Genomic DNA, 19661 nt, shown 5'->3' with positions numbered 1-19661 from the left:
TCAAGGTCACTCTAGGGACTTATAAACAGGTGCCAGGGAAGCCAAGGAAGACCTCGCCCACCCTCCTCCAGAACCCCTCAGCAGGCTGCCCCTGCACCACGAGCCACACCTCATTCGCCTGCACAGAAGTCAGGGCTCCGGACCTCTCCACATGGCGGGTGGCGGGGAGAAGGGCCTGGGAGGTGCAGGTGGGGAGCAGGCTCATTTTCTCCAAATAACCTGTATAAAGCATGTCAGCAAATAACTGCTCCCTGATTCGAATCCTGCTATGGCACCGTCCCCAATCTACAGATCTGCTTCCCAGGACCATCTTCTTTAAAAATACCTTAACACCATACAAATTGCTTCCTAAATGACTATTAGGCTAAAGGGCGACGGCTGAGTGATCTGGAACAAACCGGTCCCGAGGCCCCGGGTGCGCACCTCCCCATAAAGCCTCCTGCTCAGCACATCACTTCACGCAATACTCAGCTTCTCCTGGTGTCTCAGGAGGCTCCCGCCTTGTCCGCAGTGCCCTGGCCTTCCCCCTTGCCTCCCCACCCCTTCTATCAGAAAATGGTTGGGTGTTTCCTCCACAGCTTGTTGCTTTCTTGCCCCACATGTTCATTCCAGAAGCAGTTCCTACAACCCAACACCGCCCTGAACTAGGGAGATGCAAGGGAAGCCCCATTACCCTGCTTCTGTGTGGTTTCTCCCAGCTCTTTCCCCACCCAAAATGAGCTGCCCCTCCCCAGGGCCCTGCTCTCGGCCCTACAAGGGGTGGCCCCCAGTGGGCAGTGGGCTGGTGGACTGGAGCTCAGGCCACCAATGCTCCTAGGCACCGTGCCAGGCGTGAAAGTGAAAGTGGAAGTGTTAGTCACCCAGTCGTGTCCCACTCTTTGCGACCCTGTGGACTATATCCCGCCAGGGTCCCCTCTGTCCATGGAATTCTCCAGGCAAGAATACTGGAGTGGGTTGCCATGCCCTCCTCCAGGGGATCTTCCCCACCCAGGGATCAAAGTGCAAGGTATGGAGGATACAGCAAACCGCCTGGCCCCAGCTCCCTGGGGCTTTTTGTCTGAATAATCACAACAGAGCAGGACAAGGGCTGCACTAGGAGGAAAGAGGGTGTCCTGGGAGTGGCTGAGGCCCCGGGGCAGAGAACATCCTGGGTTTTGGCTGGACTGGAGGCCCGGAGCTGTGCGGACCAACCACAGCTGAAGTCCCAGACTTGGCCATCACAGGGTCACAGCCATGGTAAATGAGGGTGGGGGCGGGACAGAGCACAAACACTAGAATCCTGATTGGTCCATGGCAGGGCTAAGCCACATGCAGACAAATCAAAGTCTGTGACATCGAGGACAGGTTCCAGGTAGAGTGGAGAACTGGGACGCCCAGGTTTGAAGCCTAGGAACTTCAGGGTGTGTTCTCCTGCTCAGACTATTTTCTCTCTGGCTTGATTTCCTCATCTTAAAGCAAAGGGAAGCAAACAGCATCCCACACAGCAAGAGATCCCAGGAGCCAGCAGATAACAGACAGACATGCATCCCAGGAAAAACCTCACAGTCACAGAATTCCTCCCTGGGCCTCGGTGGCTTGTCTGAAATGACACAAAAGCCCCTCTCCATCCCAACCCTTGCCAATCCTAAGAGCAAGGCTGACCTTTCTGAACCAACAACCTAGAGGTTTCAGATAGACACGTACACACGGTCCTGCAGCCAAAGCAGCCTGACCAGAGCCGGGGTGGGAACCTAGGGACAGGCAGCTACAGGCCCCTTGGTGAATCCGGAAATGTTTATGTTCCAGGCAGACAGTTTGGAGGGAAATGAGATCCTGAGATCCAAACGTGAACCAAAGCTCGCAGTGACTACAGACTGACGTGAGTCGCTGCTGGCGAAGTGCAAGACAGGCGGGTGAGCTCTCAGCTCCATCTGCCGCTTTAAGACAAAACCCCAAACCCCTCAGTCGGTGCAGCAAGCCTCATTTGAGGGAACATAGGAAGGAAAACAGAGAGACAGAAACTGAGACAGGAGCCGTACTTCTGAGCTGGCAGTGCCGGCTGGAGGCGAGGACACTTTCAACCGTGGACCTAGCCGCCCCCACCCCCTACTCCTGCAATGGTCCTTAATGTCACTGGCTTTGCAGCGTCTGCGAGAAGCGACAGGACAAAAAAACAAAAGGGCTCATCTCACTCAAGTATCCGTGTTCAGCCGAGGAGCTGTGAACAACACTGAAGTTCGCACTTGTCAGTGTACAGTTTCCGATGGTATTTTAATGACTTGCATGGTGACAAGCTGTTTGCTCAATTATGAGACTTCAAGGACTGTTCTGTCAATCACAAGTCTGTCAATTAGGAGAGCACTCCAACACTTTTTTTCCCAGGCAATTGCATGAATCTAATTAGCAGATGAGGATGCCAGTAAAAATGAAAAGATGCATATGGCTCAGGAGAACTTCATAGGAAGGCTTTTCAAAATCTCAAATCCTTTTCGCCAAGAGTCAGTTCTTCATTTCTCAGGTTTTGTAAAGAAGCGTACGTAGCACGACTAACTCAGAGTGGTCAATAGTCTATTTCTATTTAACTGGGCAAAGCATTTGTGTCAACACTTGAATAGGATCGTATCAGTTCAGTTCAGTCACTCAGTCGTGTCAGACTCTTTGCAACCCCATGAACTGCAGCACACCAGGCTTCCCTGTCCATCGCCAACTCCCAGAGCTTGCTCAAACTCATGTCCATCGAGTCAGTGATGCCATCCAACCATCTCATCCTCTGTTGTCCCCTTCTCGTCCCACCTTCAATTCTTCCCAGCATCAGGGTCTTTTCAAATGAGTCAGTTCTTTGCATCAGGTGGCCAAAGTAGATTGTATCAGATGCTAAGAAAATCCGCAATGCTTTAGACAAACTGTCAGCCGATCTTCCAACTGGGGAAGAGCAGCAGAAGCGACTTGCTACTCGGCCTACCCCACGCCCTCTGGGAGTCACCACACCGCTGCTGGAAGAATACAGACCCTATTCCAGCCACTGTTGTGTTCTGTCCCTCCCTTTAAATCTCTCTGAGCCCCTGCCCTGCTGTTCCCAGGTCTCAGACTGGCATATCATAGGCTGGACTTGGCTGACATCCTGCGTTTAGCCGTATAATTTTAAAACCCTTTCAACTGCATGGTTAGGACGAGCCTGCGTCCTACAGAACCACCCTCCTGACACAGGCACAGCCCACATGGCCTTGCTGGGTCTTACACTCTGGACCTCCTTTCCCAGGAAGCTATGAGCTCAGATCTGATAAGCCAACTTTTGTGGGGTGTGTCAGTCTTCTGCCCATTTCCAAGATGATGGAAGAAATACCGAGGGGCTGAGGATTTGCCAAAGATAAGAGAGAAAGTCCCAGCTCGCGCTGCCTCTTATGCTTGGAAACTACTGTGGGACAGAGAGGTTCTCAAAATGTTCCCTGCATTTCTAGTGCAGCAGTTTTAACGGCTGGGTTAAACTGCTTGGGACAGAAGGGTGGCATCTCTGCTCCTATCTCCTTGCCTGGGCTGCTCTTGGCACGGACACCATGCTTGTTCCTTAGCTCAGATTCAAAAAGGAGTTTGCCCAAAGCCAGGACTCCAAGCCAGATCTGCTTGACTCCAAAGCCTGCTGTGCACAGCCTGCTGCTTCAAACAACTACTTACCGAAAACCCACTGACTTCCTTCCTGGTTACCGCCTTACCTGCTCAGGACTGTGCACTCTTAGCCCGAGCTCCATCTTGAACACACCTGCCCTCTCCCTTCCAAACTCACTCAAGGTACACCCAAGTTCCAGGTCGGGAGACTTCCCTGGTGGTCCAGTGGCTAAGACTCCATGCTCCCAATGCAGGAGGCCAGTGTTTAATCCCTGACCAGGGAACTAGATCCCACATGCCACAACTAAGAGTTCGCATGGTACAATTTAAAAAAAAGATCCTGCATGCCATAAATGAAGACCAAAATTCAACATGCTGCAACCAAGACTCAGTGCAGCCAAATAAATAAATAAAATATATTTGTAAAAAATTTCGGGTCAGGAAGGTATCCAGATAATCATGCTGGAAAGCCCCTCCCCAGAGAATGAGCCAGAGACAGAGGGTAAAGAACAGAAAAGAAACACACAAGCAGGTCAACCCTTCTCCCTTCTCCAGGGCATACCTACACGGGGGCAGGTGGGAAGGAGCTGTGCCAGGCACCATCGGGAGGAACAGAAAGGGTGTCCTCCAAAAACAAAAACAGCCCAGCTGAGAGCCAACCCCGCCATGCAGTTTTATCCGGTCCTACACACTCTTCTCACACGGAGGACAATAAAGAAATCAGACTGTCTCCTTCGTGACACCTACATGCATTTCTAGTTCCAACAACGAATTCTAGAAATGACATCGTTTCAGATACAGAGCTGTGGCCAGGAAGCCAAGGACTGGACGGCTAAGCCCACCTTCCCTAGGAAACAATAGATTGGGAAAATCTCATTGGCTCACTAACAGTACACTTAAGGTATGCCTACTCTGCGTCAGGCACTGGCTTGGCCTCCGAGGTATAAAAGGATGGAGGTAGGCAGCTTGCCTTCAATGAATATGTCAGAATTTTCCCTCTGTAAATAAGAAATGCAATCCTGGTTCTCTTAAGCACAGGAATACTGTAAGGGCGAGGTCATCTGTAAAGTTGTTATAATATATCAGATCACTCAGTGTTGATATAATAACACCATCAAATTAGTGGCTGACGGCACTGCCCTCAGAGGAGTTACCCTCAAATCCCATAGCATCAAAACAAAAACACATAACAAGCAGGTTACCCTGAAGATAAAACCCTACTAATGTGGATAAGTTATCAAATTCTAATGTCTTTCTAGGCCAAGTTAATATGAATCTCTATCAATACTTAACATAATGAGTCCTCGTAAGTGATTAAATCATAGAGAAAGGCAAGTTCCTGCAAAAGGGGCACTTGTTTTCACATCATCCCCATATCACCCATATCATTATTTATCACCACAACCCCTGTTATTACCTTCTGCAGACTGAGAGTTATCACGTTCCTAGACCATGAGGAATGCTCTTGTGACATTATCTCATTTACTTTGGAAAGTCAGTATCTAAGGAGTGCTTCCATTTGATTCATGAGAAGATCAATTTCAGTAAATTACTCCAGGTCATTGGGTAAATGACAGAGCACCAGGCCTGTAACCCAGATCGGTCCAGATTCAAGGCCCAAGCTAATTCCGAGAACCCTATCAGCGTCTGAGTGGCGTGTGCCTTGACTTTGGACACAGACAGGGGCTACAACACCCCAAGATGACTGGCACTGTACCTGGTGGCCATGCCCAGCTGTGACGGCTGCTCCCCGGTACTGTGGCTCTTTCCCGCCAGGCACTGCTCTGGCTTACTTTCCTGGAGAAGAAGACGACAAAGAATCATGGACACAGCAAAGGGAAACCACCTGAGTGACGCAGGTATTCCCTGAAGGGCTCCCTGAAGCCCAGGGCAGGGCCCCAATGCCTTCCCCAATAGCACACCCCACCCCCAGGGGTGGCAGGTTCTAGTTATTCCTTTGCTTAGCCGTCGTCTACAATTGAGCTGAGAAACATTTTTGACAAAAATAACTCTGTTTTCCATAAGTGTTTGTGGCACCAAACCAAGGCTCCATAATCAAGGCAGCTTATGCAAATGCTTTATCAAGGGCTGCTTGGATACGCGGGGGCTTTCAAAATATTTTCTTCTAATTGCTGATAGAAATGCCTGAAAATATTTTCACACCATATTTCGCTTGAGAAAAACATGGACGCATTCTCTTTCTCAATCCCGCATGCTCTTAATAGAAGATGCTCCCTTAATGTACTGCCAGAGCTTTGGAATATTGAGAGCTCTGGGCCGGTCCTGCTTCTCTGGCTTAAAAAGCTCAGGCAAGTCATGGAATGTTTCCGTTTCCTTTTCCCACCAGCAAGGCAAGGGTGATGACCTGCAGCTCCTAACAGTGTCGGGAGGACCACAGAGATGCTGCACATAAACCCAGAGCCTGGTCTCCAGCAGGCAGGGGAGGCGGAAGACATCCACCTGCCAGCAGACATCGCAGAAAGTCATCACAGGCCAGACGGACGTGTCAAGAGACAAAGGCTTTACAATCACATCTCCTTATCTATGGTCATTCAGTCTGGAGGGAGGTTAATGCATTTAATGTTGATAAAGAAAACGAGTGATAGAAACAATATAGCAGGGTGACTAGCTTAACATATGATGGGTCCAAACCATTTTCAAAAATTCTTTAGCTTTTTATAAGCATGCAGATAAATGATGTGAAAAGAGGCCCAGTGATGTTTAATCTATCTATTGAGGCAGGGAACTTAGCCACCACTATTAACAATTCTTTATTAGACTTGTTCAAAAATACATTTCTATGTAAAATGTGTTTCATGTTTTTAAGAGATATTTCATAACTCTTCCTCATTTCATGCTGGCATTCCCCTCAATTCCAACTAATGAGACTCTAGATACTCTGCAAACAAAAAAAAAAAACCAGGTCCTTAAAATAGTCTTTTGTCTAAATTCCAGAACGTTCTATTCTCTAGTAAAGGAATCAGAAAGGCCTCTTCCACTTTAAGTCTCCTAAAGCAAAGTGAATGCTAGCTATAATGTGTTTATACCCTCTTGGAGGAAATGAGATGGTCAGAAAAGCTCAGGGATGCTAACAGAAAACGCCCCAAAACAGTGTTATCTTGGTAAAAACACTTCCAACAGACTCTTTCCCTTTGAACTAATGAAATAAACAAACTGAGCATCTGAGCTTTTTTTTTCACTCTTGTAATAACCAACTCAGCTATTGTCCTCGGGGTTTTTTCACACTATATTCCAAGTGTGATCAGCATTCCCTCTAATATCTGCCGAAACCCTGCTCTGGGTCCAGTCTGGGTCCTAGGGAGACCACAAGGATCAAAGCCATACGTGGTCTCTGTTTTCATGGAGTTTAGGGTCTGGAGGGGAAGGGAGGGTTAATCAAACAGTCACACTCCTCAGTGTATAATTATAAATGCTGGCAACATTTGTGAAGGAAAAGTTCAGAGGCAGGGCCATGAGGGCAGAGAACAGCAGACCAGATCAACCTGCCAAGAAAGGGCCATTTAAGATGCTAGGTAACTAAGTCAAAGGGATGAGAGGGGTCCTAAGGACACCAGGCAGAGAAAATAACACATGCAAGGGTCCTCGGGTAGAAGTGACACCACAGCAGAGAGGTCAGGGGGAGATGGCAGAAGATGAGACTCTACAGGGAATCAGGGGCCAGGATACACAGGGCCTGTGGACCATGTTAAGGATTTTGGTCTTTAAGAATCTGGGAATCCACTAAAAGCTTTCAAGAAGGGAGTAATATAAATTGGACTATCACCCTAAACAAACCAAGGCAACTCAGAGAATGAGGAAGAAGAGAAGGCAGGAGTGGATACAACTGGACCATCTGCAAGTAATCCTAGGAAAAAGATGGCAGCCTAGATTTTTGGGGGTGAAGATGGCGAGAAATGGAAAATTGGAGCAACCTACTGGATGGTAAACTGAAAGGAGGGGTGAGGAAAAAGGAAGTATTAGCTTATTGATGGACAGTGGTGTCATTTTCTGAATATGGTCCAGCAAAGGAAGAACTCTCGAGAAAACCATCAGTTTGATTTTAGAAATGATGAGTTTGAAGAGCTGAACCATCCACGTGGAGACATCTAGCTAGCTGGGAATTTGATAAATGAATGTGAATTATAAAATATCTTCTTGTTTAATAAAAATGGAGTCGTCGTACAGGCGTGGGTGAGGTTGCCTGGGAAATAACGGGCAGACTTTGAAGAGAGGTTCCTAAGACAACCCTGTAACAGTAGTAGTATTAGTCACTCAGTTGTGTCTGACTCTTTGGGACCCCATGGACTGTAGCCCGCCAGGCTCCTCTGTCCATGGAATTCTCCAGGCAAGAGTACTGGAGTGGGTTGCCACGCCCTCCTCCAGGGGATCTTCCCCACCCAGGGATTGAACCCGGGTCTCTCGCACTGCAGGCAGACTCATTACTGTCTAAGCCACCACCAGGGAAGCCTGAGGACCCACTTATACAGCGGCTGAGCCAGAGGACAAACAGCCCCTGGGGCAGGGGGTGGGGGGGAGGCAGGTGGACACACTGACATGGAAGCCAAGAAAGAAAGCGCTTCCAGAAATAGACTGAGAGGCTGGTAAAGGTCTGAAGAAAAGTATAAGCATTTATAGAAACGGAAACCAAAGTCATGTATATTTTAGACATGCTATGACATGAAATGACTAACATGAATCAGTCTACACTATAAGTCTGCCTTGCTAAAATCGTTCTCATGAGCAACAGGAAAATACTTTACTTAAACATTAAAAAAAAAAAAAACAGGTTAAATCTCTTTTTTCTATAGATGAAGAAACGTTCCAGAGTGGGAGTGACCTGACCACACTCTCCAAGCTGAGAGGTAACAGAGCCAGGTGAGGCCATCTCTGCCCACCCATCCAGGTCCTTCTCCACCTCCCCTTGTTCTGTGCTGCCTTCACCTGCGTGGTAGCAGAGCTGGCTCCTGGCTCAGTGTGACGGCTTTGCTCACTGACACACGAGCCCTTGCTGAGCCAGGCAGAAACACTTGTGTTTTCCAGGCTTACCTCTTTGATTGTGGTGTTTCTTCCCCTCCATGAAAACCACCATCTTCCTCCCTTTCTGGGCATCTTATCCCTCATGATAGACTCCACCGTGGCCTGTTTTAAATGGATGGTAACATAAATAATGGAACCAAAAAAAGATCAACTTAGCACATTCAAACCAAAAAACACGCACATGCAAATTAAAGTAAGATTTAAAAAAAAAGAAAGAAAAAAACAGAAAAATCAGAGAAAACACGACATACTATTTGTGGATTAAAAATTTTCGAGAAGCAAAACCTAATGGCATCCAAAATTACATTAAGGTAACTTAAGCATGAAGACTTAAGAAGATGTTAAAGGAATAAACAAACAACAAATAAAATACAACACAACAACAACAGAAAAAGAAAGCATTGAAAATCATTAGTGATTAGTCAGACAGCAAGTTTTCAAATTAAAGTGGTTTACTGATTAAGATACTGTTATTCTCAATAAGATGATTATAAAATGAAAAATGAAATGATTAATATGAGGTACAAGGTAAACAGTTTTAAATAAAAAGTAAAATGCATGGAATCTTTTTAGTAGATGTAAATTTCCAAATTTGGGCAAACTGAATATTCATAGATGCATTTGACTTAAAAGCTCAAGTATTAAAAAGAAAATCTATACTCTTGTCCTAAATAAATGCAAATTGAATAGAAGATTAAATATTAATTAGTAATATTCTTTGTAAATCAGTTGTACTTCAATAAATATTTTAAAAATAATAATAATTTTCTAAATATTTTAAAGAACAAAAAAAACAGTCATCTTGAGGCTAATTCAAGTGCCAAAGTAAATATTATCTAATTTCCCTTCTTTGGTTTATAGAACTCTCAGGCACTAATACCTCAGCTAGTAATGAGAGAATTGTCTTTCAACCAAACAAGTTGCAGGTAAGTGGAAAGATAAATAATTCACATATTTAGCCTGAAGTGTGCTTCTTTTTATCATTTAAGAATCCCTACCTGACACAAAAGAAAACATGAATACACTGAACAAGCCAATCATGCCCACCGATTCATGAACAGGACAATTCATAAAGATGTCAATTACCCTACTCCTCTTATTTCATCCATATATTAAACAAAACTCCAATTAGGAAAAAAAAACAGGATTATTTTCAAACCTAGACAAACTGGTTGTAAAGTTCATTTACAAAACAAACAGAAATGGCCAAGAAAACTGAAAAAAGTAGGCATAAGCCTGGCATGTGTGTGTGCTATGCCGCTTCAGAATACTGGAGTGGGTTGCCATGCCCTCCTCCAGGGGATCTTCCCAAACCAGGGATTGAACCCATGTCTCTTATATTTCCTGCACTGGCAGGTGGGTTCCTTACCACTAGTGCCACCTGGGAAGCTGAGGCATAAGCCTTACTAGATATTAAAATATATTTAAAACTTAGAGTAATTAAAAGAATGCAGTCTTGGGACATAATTTAACATTATCAGAAGAGAAAGTCCAGAAATAAACCTAAATTCACAGGGGAATGTAATATAAGATAAAGTTGTAATTGCATATCAATGGGTCGAGAGTTATATAATGAAAGGTATGGAGATAATTAGGGAGCCAACCACGACCCACTCAGTTGACTCTCTGGGTGAACCACCCCTTCGTTTCTCACCATCACAGCCAAAACTCTGCTCAAGAATCAGACTGCACTATGTTCCATGAAGGCAGGCTCAATTTTGGGGGAGAAACTTAGATTGTTCTGCACCATTCATGGCCATTCCATTGTGTTGCCAACAACTGGCTTAGAGGTGATCATGTGACCAAATTGTGGCCAATTAAATGTGAGAAGCCTGTCTCCATCCTTCCTATTTTGGACACTTGTATGAGGAGCTGTTGGATAAAACAGTCATCTTGGGATCATAAAGGGGAAGCCAGGAAAATCAGAGAAGCTCATCCAGCTTCATCCAGCCTGAAACTACCAACCTCTAAGATTCTTATTATGTCAAGTAATAAAGCCCTGTTATTCCAGTCACTTGTAGTCATTCTGTTTCCTGAAACCAAAGTATCCTGATTCAATAACCAGATGGAAAAAAAAAAAAAACTGATTTCATTACTGATACCTCAACTCATGACTTTCAAAATAAAATCAAGATGGATCAAAGATTTAAGAAAGAGCTGGAAGAAAAGGCAGAGCATATTTTCATAAGTTTTAGAAATGGGAAGCAGGGCCATTCCAAGTGTGACACAAAACCTAGCAGCCTCAAAAGATAAGATTGATGAAGTCTCTGCATAAAAATAATTTCTATTATTAAGCAAACACCAAAAACAGAGTCCATAAAATTACTGACAACCTGTACAATATTTAGGCTGCCTACCACAAAGAATAATTTCTTTAAGTTCAGGAGTCATGTGTATTTCTTTTTCTGTGAACTATATAGCCTTTATCAGTAAATTTCTATTGCACTGGTCTTTCTTCTTACTGATTTCTAAGAACTGAGACATGTAAGATAAAAACTTGTTCTGGGCCACAAACACTGTACAGAACCTGCCAAGGACAAAATAGAACCCACTCTGGAGCATAAGCCCTCAGCTCAGTCCACAAAGAATACTCACAGATAAAGCTCCACGAAAGATGCAGTCACAACCCCAAAGCGTGTGCACACGCACACACAGCCACAAAGGAGAGAATGTGAGCTAAATGAAGTCAAAATAGACCTGCACGACCTTCAGGTATGAGAACTACCTGACAGGCCACAACATCCAGAGCAGCACAAGGCCTTTGCTAAGCATGTGGAGGATGCAAGTGTGAGATGTGGGCTCTGCAGCTGAAAGAACGGAGCATCTGGAACAAAGACCCAGTGCCGGAAAGTGATCGATTCCAGGAGAGGCCTAGGGAACCGGCAGGCGGAGGACACGGGCATGGTGGGCTGCTGCAGGACATCTGCCCGTCACCCTGGCTCTTTCTTGCAGCTGCTCACCTGTTCTCAGGTGCAGTCAGGAGCTGCCCAGGACCTGCACTTGCTCCTTCTTGGCCAATCAGCCCCTAGCCTGCTTCCTGGCTGAGCCAGGCCTGATGTGAGTGCGGGCACCTGGCGTCTGGTATCGTACTGCCCTGCTCCCCCCCTTCATCCTTCTCCCCTCATCACCCTTGGGCTCAGCATCCACCTGCTTTGCCCCCCTCTGTGTCCCTGGCATGGCAGATCCGGGGACAGGAATCCTGGAGAGGCAGGACTCAGTCTGGCACTGCCTCCACTGGGAGCTTTTGCTTTGATGAGAGAAGGGAGAAGGACATTCAAAAGTGCAAGGGAGACCCCTGCAGTTTACACCCATGAACTTCCAACCAGCACAGTGTAATTAACCTCATGGTTTCTAAAGAAAATGAAAGAAAGTGAAGTTGCTCAGTTGTGTCCGACTCTTTTTTACCCCATGGACTGTGGCCTACCAGGCTCCTCCACTCATGGGATTTTCCAGGCAAGAGTACTGGAGTGGGTTGCCATTTCCTTCTCCAGGTGATCTTCCCGACCCAGGGATCGAACCCGGGTCTCCTGCAATGTAGACAGACGCTTTATCGTCTGAGCCACCAGGGAAGTGTAAAATAAAAGCTAAATTCCAATCCCCCAGATTCAGCGAGCCATCATTTTCATGTCCCTTTTCTTTCTCATGGTAAAGCTCACCTTTGGCAATGGTTTCTGGAAGGCCTGCATGGCCAGGAGCAGAGGCGCCGCTGTCGTCCAGTTATAGTATCTGACACAAAACAACAAAAAGAGGTCAGGAGACCAAGGCTGAGACTGAAACTCTAATGTCCCAAGAAGAGGTCATGTGAGGCTCTGGACATCCAGAGGGTCCTTAAAGAGCCCAGTACTGTGGCCAACACCCCAAGTCAGCTGCCACATGCCCCACCCTTGCAGAAGTCCCTCCTCCAGCCAAGCCCCCAGCGGCCACTGTGGCAACAGGACAAACGACATGGCAGGTGACCCAGCAGCCAGCTGAGAGCAGCCCACACCCTACTGGGCATGAAGCCACTGATGTGCTGGAGCATTTCTTGCCCACACTTCAAGGAAAAGGAAACGAGGACCCTCAGTTAACACGTAAACATCTGCGGCTTCCTCTAATGAAGAAAAGTTTGCCAACAGCCTGTAAAAACACATGCATATCCCCTGACCCCACACAACAAAGCTTTCAAGAGGGTGGTGCACGGTCTATGTGTGATAGAGGCCAGGGCTGTGACGTCACATGTCCCATTGTAAAATCTGGTGTAGCTGAATGCAAGCCCCACAGGATCCAGTTACATCAATGTTCTAACCATATAAGTGATGCAGCATTTTACCAGCAGTGAAGAGACAATAATAGATTTTTAACAAAGACTTAAGTTTATACATTTCTAAGGGTTACTGTCCAGGTCTCTATAGCTGAGAAGCTGAAGCTGAACGGGTATCACACGATGGCTGAAATGACTTTCAGGAGGAACTTACTTATTTCCGATCTTCACCACAAGATTGGGGTCATCAATGAGGGCAGGGTTGTCCGCAAACTGCTGATACGACACGGCCTGTTCCAAAAATGCATCTGTGAAGGCAAACGGAGGGGGGGAATACAAAGAAGATTTAGCACAAACACCAGGCCTGTTTTCACTCCCTCACAAGTATCTTCTGCGAGTTTATACCATCCAGCTATGCAGACAATCCTATCAAATCTATTTGTCAAGGGGCCTTCAGTTAGTTTTGGGGGCTGTGTCTGTGCAGAAAGGAAGGGAGATGGGGGCAGTCAGAGGATGGGGGACAAATGCACCCTTAATCAGGGCACACATGTTTACACGGGAGCAGGCATGTGGGGAAAACCATAAACACAGGCCCCTGCAGAAGCAGACTGGTGCTCAAGGTATGGTCACCCAGGTCTGAGTCACAGTCATTGGTGTGACCTTCCACACCCACCTCCTTGCCAGTGGTCATGAGGATGGACAAAGTCACGAATGAAAGCTCAGTGACCTGCCTAAAGCAGGTGGGGACACCTAGGGCCACCTGGTCCAGGGGTCATCAGCTGCAATGGCTGACTGCACTCTCTGGAGGTCTCGGGGCCACCTCACCATGTAAATAGCATGAGACCCTGGGAAGCTAGGGATACAAATAGGCTTGGGGCTATGATTTAACTCAGATCACCTAAGGCAACCCTGAGACACCTTTCTGACACAGCCAGGAAGGGTCCAGGGCTCTCTCAGACACCCCTCCCTCCTCCAGCGTTTCTACACACTTGCCACGCACTCTTTTCCCAGTGTTGACGTTGCCACCACCCCGGGGGCCCCACCCCGCTGCAGGACGGGCACAAGCTGTGCTCAAACACCCCTGACAGCCAGTGACCCCAGTGGCCTTGTTGTCGCCTGGGGCCACGTGTGTGTGGGCCCTGCAGAACACTGCGGTCGGTCAGCCAGCCAGCCAGCCAGCAGTGAGTCACGTGCGCTCCTTCATGAGCTCCTTCATGAGCCCGGGGCTTCGGGGCCGGTGCAGCCGGCAGCCACCAGGGGGCGCTGCTGGCTCAAAGATGGCGGCGGCCCCGCAGTACCTTTGGTGATCTCCCGGTTATCGCTGAGGCCCCCGCACAGGGAGATGGCGATGGACGGCAGGTCCCTCAGGCCGTCCGACGTGCTCTCCACGCCGCTGTCCACGCCAGAGCTGCCCACGGACTGAGGGGACTGGTTGGCGGAGCGGGCTCCGTTGTCGCTGGTGGGTTTCGTGAGCCCGGAAGGGTCCCCGCTGGAAGAAGAGGAGTGGGAGGGTCTGTGAGGAGGACTTCCGGAGCCTGGGGGGCAGGGGGATGTCTCACTCAGATGTCAGGTGATCCCGGCAGTTAGAGGGACAAACGATGTCATCCCAGCAGGCCCTCCCTAAGGCACCATGACAGGCACACGAGCTACATGAATGACCTTAGGAGGGAAAATAACCATTTTTAACCCCTACGTCTCCCTGCGTTTTCTCCCAAATGCACCAGGATTGAAGAGACAGCACGCCGTCCCAAGAGGCCAGGGTCCTGTCACACCCTCTCCGGAGCCAGGCCTCCCCACAAATGATGGGAACCCCAGACAGCGGGCCCCCTGAGACACAGGGGACTTGCCCTGGGGAGGGGCAGGGCTGTGCATAGCTGATCTGGGATGAGGATCACTGACGGCTGCAACATCACCTTGGTGTACCTGGGGAGATGGCCTCGAGCCTGTGTCCCCGGCTCAAAAGCCGTCCCAGGAGGGGTGGACAGCCATGCCCTCACGTCTACACAGGGTCTGTGCTTTGACTGGTTGCTCCTCGCGGTAAAACGTGGGACTCCTGCACCCTTTTCTCACTCACTTTCTAATCAAATATAAGGAAAAAGCAGCTCCCAGGTTAACATATACAAAACTAATAGGAAGCATAAAAAGGGCTCTTACTTTTTGGGGAAATACAGGGCAGCGACTTCGGGATCCATGTCCGTGAGGTCATCTAAGTAGACGCCGTCAGCCCCCAGGTGTCGGCTTCGTTTGTCTGAAAGGGCACACGGGTCGGGTCTGAGCACCGTTCTTCAGATGCAACCTCACAGACTTCCGAGCCTCTCTCGAAAGGGCACTTGAGCACCGTGTGCAGATCTGCTCAGAAGGGCCCACTGAGTGAGTCGGGTAGCTTCAGTGGGCCTCAGCACTAGAGGGAAACCAGGGGCAAGGAAAGCAGGGTGCAGACTAGCTTCATCAGCAGTGTCTAGTGCAGTCCTAGCGTGGGGGACCCCAGCATCCCTGACCTGTACAGTGGAGGGCGGCAGGGGTGGATCACTGCACCATCCCCGAGGCCTCCTTCAGGTTAGATTTTCTAGAATTCATTTCTGAGAAAACACATATTCAGCAAAAGGGCATGGACTGAACAGGAGAGATGTCCTGTCTCCCCTCTGAAGAATCGTGAACTTTGCGGGGGAAGAGGCTGAGGTGGGCAGAGCCCCCAGTGCACAGGAAGGCGCTAGGAAGCGTCGGCTTTCTCACCCTTTTTCCTGGAAGGCGAGTCCGTCTTGCTTGCAGCTACTGGGGCAGTGTTGGCAGAAGGGGCTTTGGGCTCCTCGATCGTGGGTAAAGGGGGGGCCGCTGCTCCCAAGGCCTCGACGTCGTCTTCGTTCACAAACTGTATCTCTGTCTGCGGCTTGTTCTGCTCCAGCAGTGGCTGCACCGGAGATGCCCTGGCCAGTGTTGGTGACTGGTCACTAAACGCATCTGAAGATTCACTGTGGATGGCTTGGAAGTGCATTTTATCACAGATTTTCCTGCTGTTCAACGGGCTGGACTCTTTCATCTTGTGTGGCGAGGACTGGATCAAAGGGGCAGGGAGAGAGGGAGAGAGAGAAGGTCAGAAAAGAGTCAAGTCAACCAAAGGGCCCCTGGGCAGGCACAACTGTACAGGACACAGTGAAGCCTTGGGGGAGGGAGGTAGGGGGAGGTGGCGCACTTGGTGATTCCCATACCTGCCGAAAGGTCTGGAAACCAAGGATAGTATTTCCAAAGCAAATGAACTTTCATATAAAACAGTTGCCAAATGGGAGTGAGTGAGTAAGTGAGTGAATGAGACCACCAATCTAACACAAATGTCCAGCAGGAGAAAGGGGAATGTATTCACACTACAGGGCGATCAAGGTGCTGAGAGTAAGTGAATTATGACACATGGTAACAGGATGAGCCTTGCAAAACTAAACTCCGCTATTAAAGTCAAGATTGGGTTTATCATTATTGGGGGGGTGGGGATGAGGCGTCAGTTAGAACAGTAATTGCAAAGGGTCGGGGGGCTTCCAAGTTCTGATTTAGTCCTGGTCTGGGTGCAGGTCACGTGGACACATTCACCTGTGTGAAGTGTGTGAAGTGAAGTTATTTCGATCTTGGCACTCAGGATCTGGGTGTTTCTCTGCATGTGTGTTACAGTTTAATGAAGTCCACCCCCAAAACGTGAGTGAACAAGGGCAGATTTGGTGGCTGGTTCCCATGAGTGGGAAACGGGCATTTCTGACGCTAACTCTCCAAAGAATTTCCAGTTATGGAAAAGATTTATCTAAATAGAAATCAAAATGCAGCTTGTGGGCTGGAAAGCAGGGAGCGGGTATGCATTTCTGCATCTGATCCTACAGCTTCGAGCACAGAAGAAAACAATGCAACAGTGGATCTGTGGTCGGAACTGTTTTGCCAAAAGTGATGGGTTTGCACGTTGTGCTGTTTCTCCAGCAACAGATGACATGCATTTGTAAAGATGGCTGGCTGGGTCAGCACGACTGCTTATAGGCAGAGAAATCAGCATTTTCCATGAAAGCTAAATATAACCTAGAAAGGGAATGAACCCACAGCTTCAGCCTCAACAGACCTACTCTCCAAAGAGCTGACTCTTTGAGTCATCATAGAAATGCTTTCAGTCTTCACTCACTCACTCATTTATTTATTCACGTCACAAAGATTTACTGGGGATACAAGAGGCGGTAGCATCTTCTAAGGGTCTTACAGTATTTAAAAATACCCAGCTTGAAATACCATAATATAGTTTGAGATTCTTATAACAAATTGGAATATGAAATAAAATTTCTTGAAAGAAAATATTGTGACCATTTCATGTCCTCAGAAACTACCTTTGATGGATGGCAGAAATGAGGAAGGAAAAAAACCTACCTTTGTGGCTTGGGGCAGTTCTCCCCAGAGCCAGAGCATTTCTAGATTATTCTTCTGCATTGTCCTGTCCGCAGATTTGCTGACCAGTTCTGAATCGCTTTTAGGTGTTGAGGGTCGGGAAACTGAAGGACTTAAGGAAACACAAATGGAAGATTAAAGTGGGAAGAGAAACTTTGGAAATGTTTTTGTGCCCAGCATTTCTATGGTTCAGAAAGCCTAGAAAACGGACCCAACAGACCACTGCCTTACGACCACAGCTTTGTGACTATCCCCTCTGTGGCCACCAGGGGTGGACAGAACACGCACCCGGGAGAAGGCACTCCCCATTTAGGTAACCTTGTCCCAGCCTACTGCCAAATTCCAAGTAAAGATGAGAAGTAGCATTTAAAAGGGGGAAATGGAAAAAAAGAGATGAAATGGGAAAGGGAAGAAAAAAATTTGCTGCCATCTTTGCAGGCCTCACTCTGACCTCAGTGCTCCTGCAAGCTCAATTTCCAAATCGAACTCCTCAACTCTCACACAGCTGCAAATAGGTCTGGGCCATCTCGGACATGCACCCATCACATCCTATATTGAAGATATTTATACATCTGCACCGGCTTTGAAAACAAGGAAATGGATGATGTGTCAACTTTACCACAAATGCTGGATGCCACCAATAACTCACTAACGTGCAGGGCTCTCTGAGCTGAGATTCTGCAAAATATTTTATCTTCAAGAAATACTTCCCAGATTCCTATTTGCTAAGACTCTTCCTACAACAACACAGCACGAGGTTTAATTCTCAAACGAGCGTTTAAGTGGTTGTGACTTGCATTCGGGTCTCCACGCATTCTATATTTTTCTCTCCTGAGACCTGAGCTGTCTTACTTCTGTCCAACCACAGAAACCATCGATTTAGGCACAAAATTCTTGGAGCCTTCTAAACAACATATGGATGAGAAAAAAAGACCCACTTGATTATTTCACTCTTTGACCTCCTATACCCTTTCCTTTCAGACAACAGTTTTAATGACGTGAGAAAGCAAGCCCTGCAATTCTCCTTTTCCACCTTCTCTCATACCTCACACGGGCTCTCTCAAGCACCTCACATCATGCTTGGTCTCACGTATCTGCTTGAGACATCAGCTCCAAGGGGATAGAACTTGCCTCTTGGGACAAGGTGAGCTTGTAGATGACCCACAGCTTGTCTCAGACAGATAGGGACCCTTAATGGCTAAACAGAGTACATCATGAGAAATGCTGGGCTGGAAGAAGCCAAAGCTGGAATCAAGACTGCTGGGAGAAATATCAATAACCTCAGATATGCAGGTGACACCACCCTTATGGCAGAAAGTGAAGAGGAACTAAAAAGCCTCTTGGTGAAAGTGAAAGAGGAGAGTGAAAAAGTTGGCTTAAAGCTCAACATTCAGAAAACTAAGATCATGGCATCTGGTCCCATCACTTCATGGGAAATAGATGGGGAGACAGTGGAAACAGTGTCAGACTTTATTTTGGGGGGCTCCAAAATTACTGCAGATGGGGATTGCAGCCATGAAATTAAAAGACGCTTGCTCGTTGGAAGGAAAGTTATGACCAACCTAGATAGCATATTAAAAAGCAGAGACATTACATTGCCAACAAAGGTCTGTCTAGTCAAGGGTATGGTTTTTCCAGCAGTCATGTATGGATGTGAAGAGTTGGACTATAAAGAAAGCTGAGCGCCGAAGAATTGATGCTTTTGAACTGTGGTGTTGGAGAAGACTCTTGAGAGTCCCTTGGACTGCAAGGAGATCCAACCAGTCCATCCAAAAGGAGATCAGTCCTGGGTGTTCATTGGAAGGACTGATGCTGAAGCTGAAACTCCAATACTTTGGCCACCTCATGCGAAGAGTTGACTCACTGGAAAAGACCCTGGTGCTGGGAGGGATTGGGGGCAGGAGGAGAAGGGGACAACAGAGGATGAGATGGCATCACCGACTCCATGGACATGAGTTTGAGTGAACTCTGGGAGTTGCTGATGGACAGGGAGGCCTTGTGTGCTGCGATTCATGGGGTCGCAAAGAGTCAGACACGACTGAGCAACTGAAGTGAACTGAACTGAATGGCTAAACTGACGCTGGCTATCTTTAGTCCCGCCTTTCAGACAAACAGATTCAATGTTCCTCTCCATCATTTCACACTGAAGTAGACACGGGCTGGTCCCTCCTCCCTTGGCATCTGCTGCCCTCTATCCATGGAAAGGCATATGGCAGCCTTCAGGTTCGATGTGGCCAGTCTGCAGAGAGGAGGAGCCTGAGATCACATACTGTGGGTGTGTAACCAAGGAGACACCTCTACACACACACACACTATGCCCTTCAGAAAGCTGCCCCGAGAAGGAACTCTGGGCCTTCCAGACATCTGAGAGATAAAGTGCTCATCATCTCCTTGC

At 47.6% G+C, this 19661-nt stretch overlaps 1 protein-coding gene across 2 annotated transcripts in view; it reads right to left on the bottom strand.

Moving 5' to 3' along the window:
- Positions 1-19661, bottom strand: part of LPIN1 (lipin 1) — a 125626-nt gene that overhangs the window by 18885 nt on the left and 87080 nt on the right. For both annotated transcript variants that reach the window (XM_043917095.1, XM_043917096.1), the window contains 8 exons: positions 17249-17378; positions 15593-15911; positions 15014-15107; positions 14158-14348; positions 13074-13167; positions 12276-12345; positions 8629-8721; positions 5300-5379 (listed from right to left, as the gene is read on the bottom strand). In XM_043917095.1, the coding sequence (XP_043773030.1) occupies positions 5300-5379; positions 8629-8721; positions 12276-12345; positions 13074-13167; positions 14158-14348; positions 15014-15107; positions 15593-15911; positions 17249-17378 (1071 nt within the window). The remainder of the gene's footprint in view (positions 1-5299; positions 5380-8628; positions 8722-12275; positions 12346-13073; positions 13168-14157; positions 14349-15013; positions 15108-15592; positions 15912-17248; positions 17379-19661) is intronic.

This window comes from Cervus elaphus, chromosome 11 (assembly GCF_910594005.1).
Source record: "Cervus elaphus chromosome 11, mCerEla1.1, whole genome shotgun sequence".
Lineage (NCBI taxonomy): Eukaryota > Metazoa > Chordata > Mammalia > Artiodactyla > Cervidae > Cervus > Cervus elaphus.
This window is presented reverse-complemented; position numbering and strand designations above follow the sequence as displayed.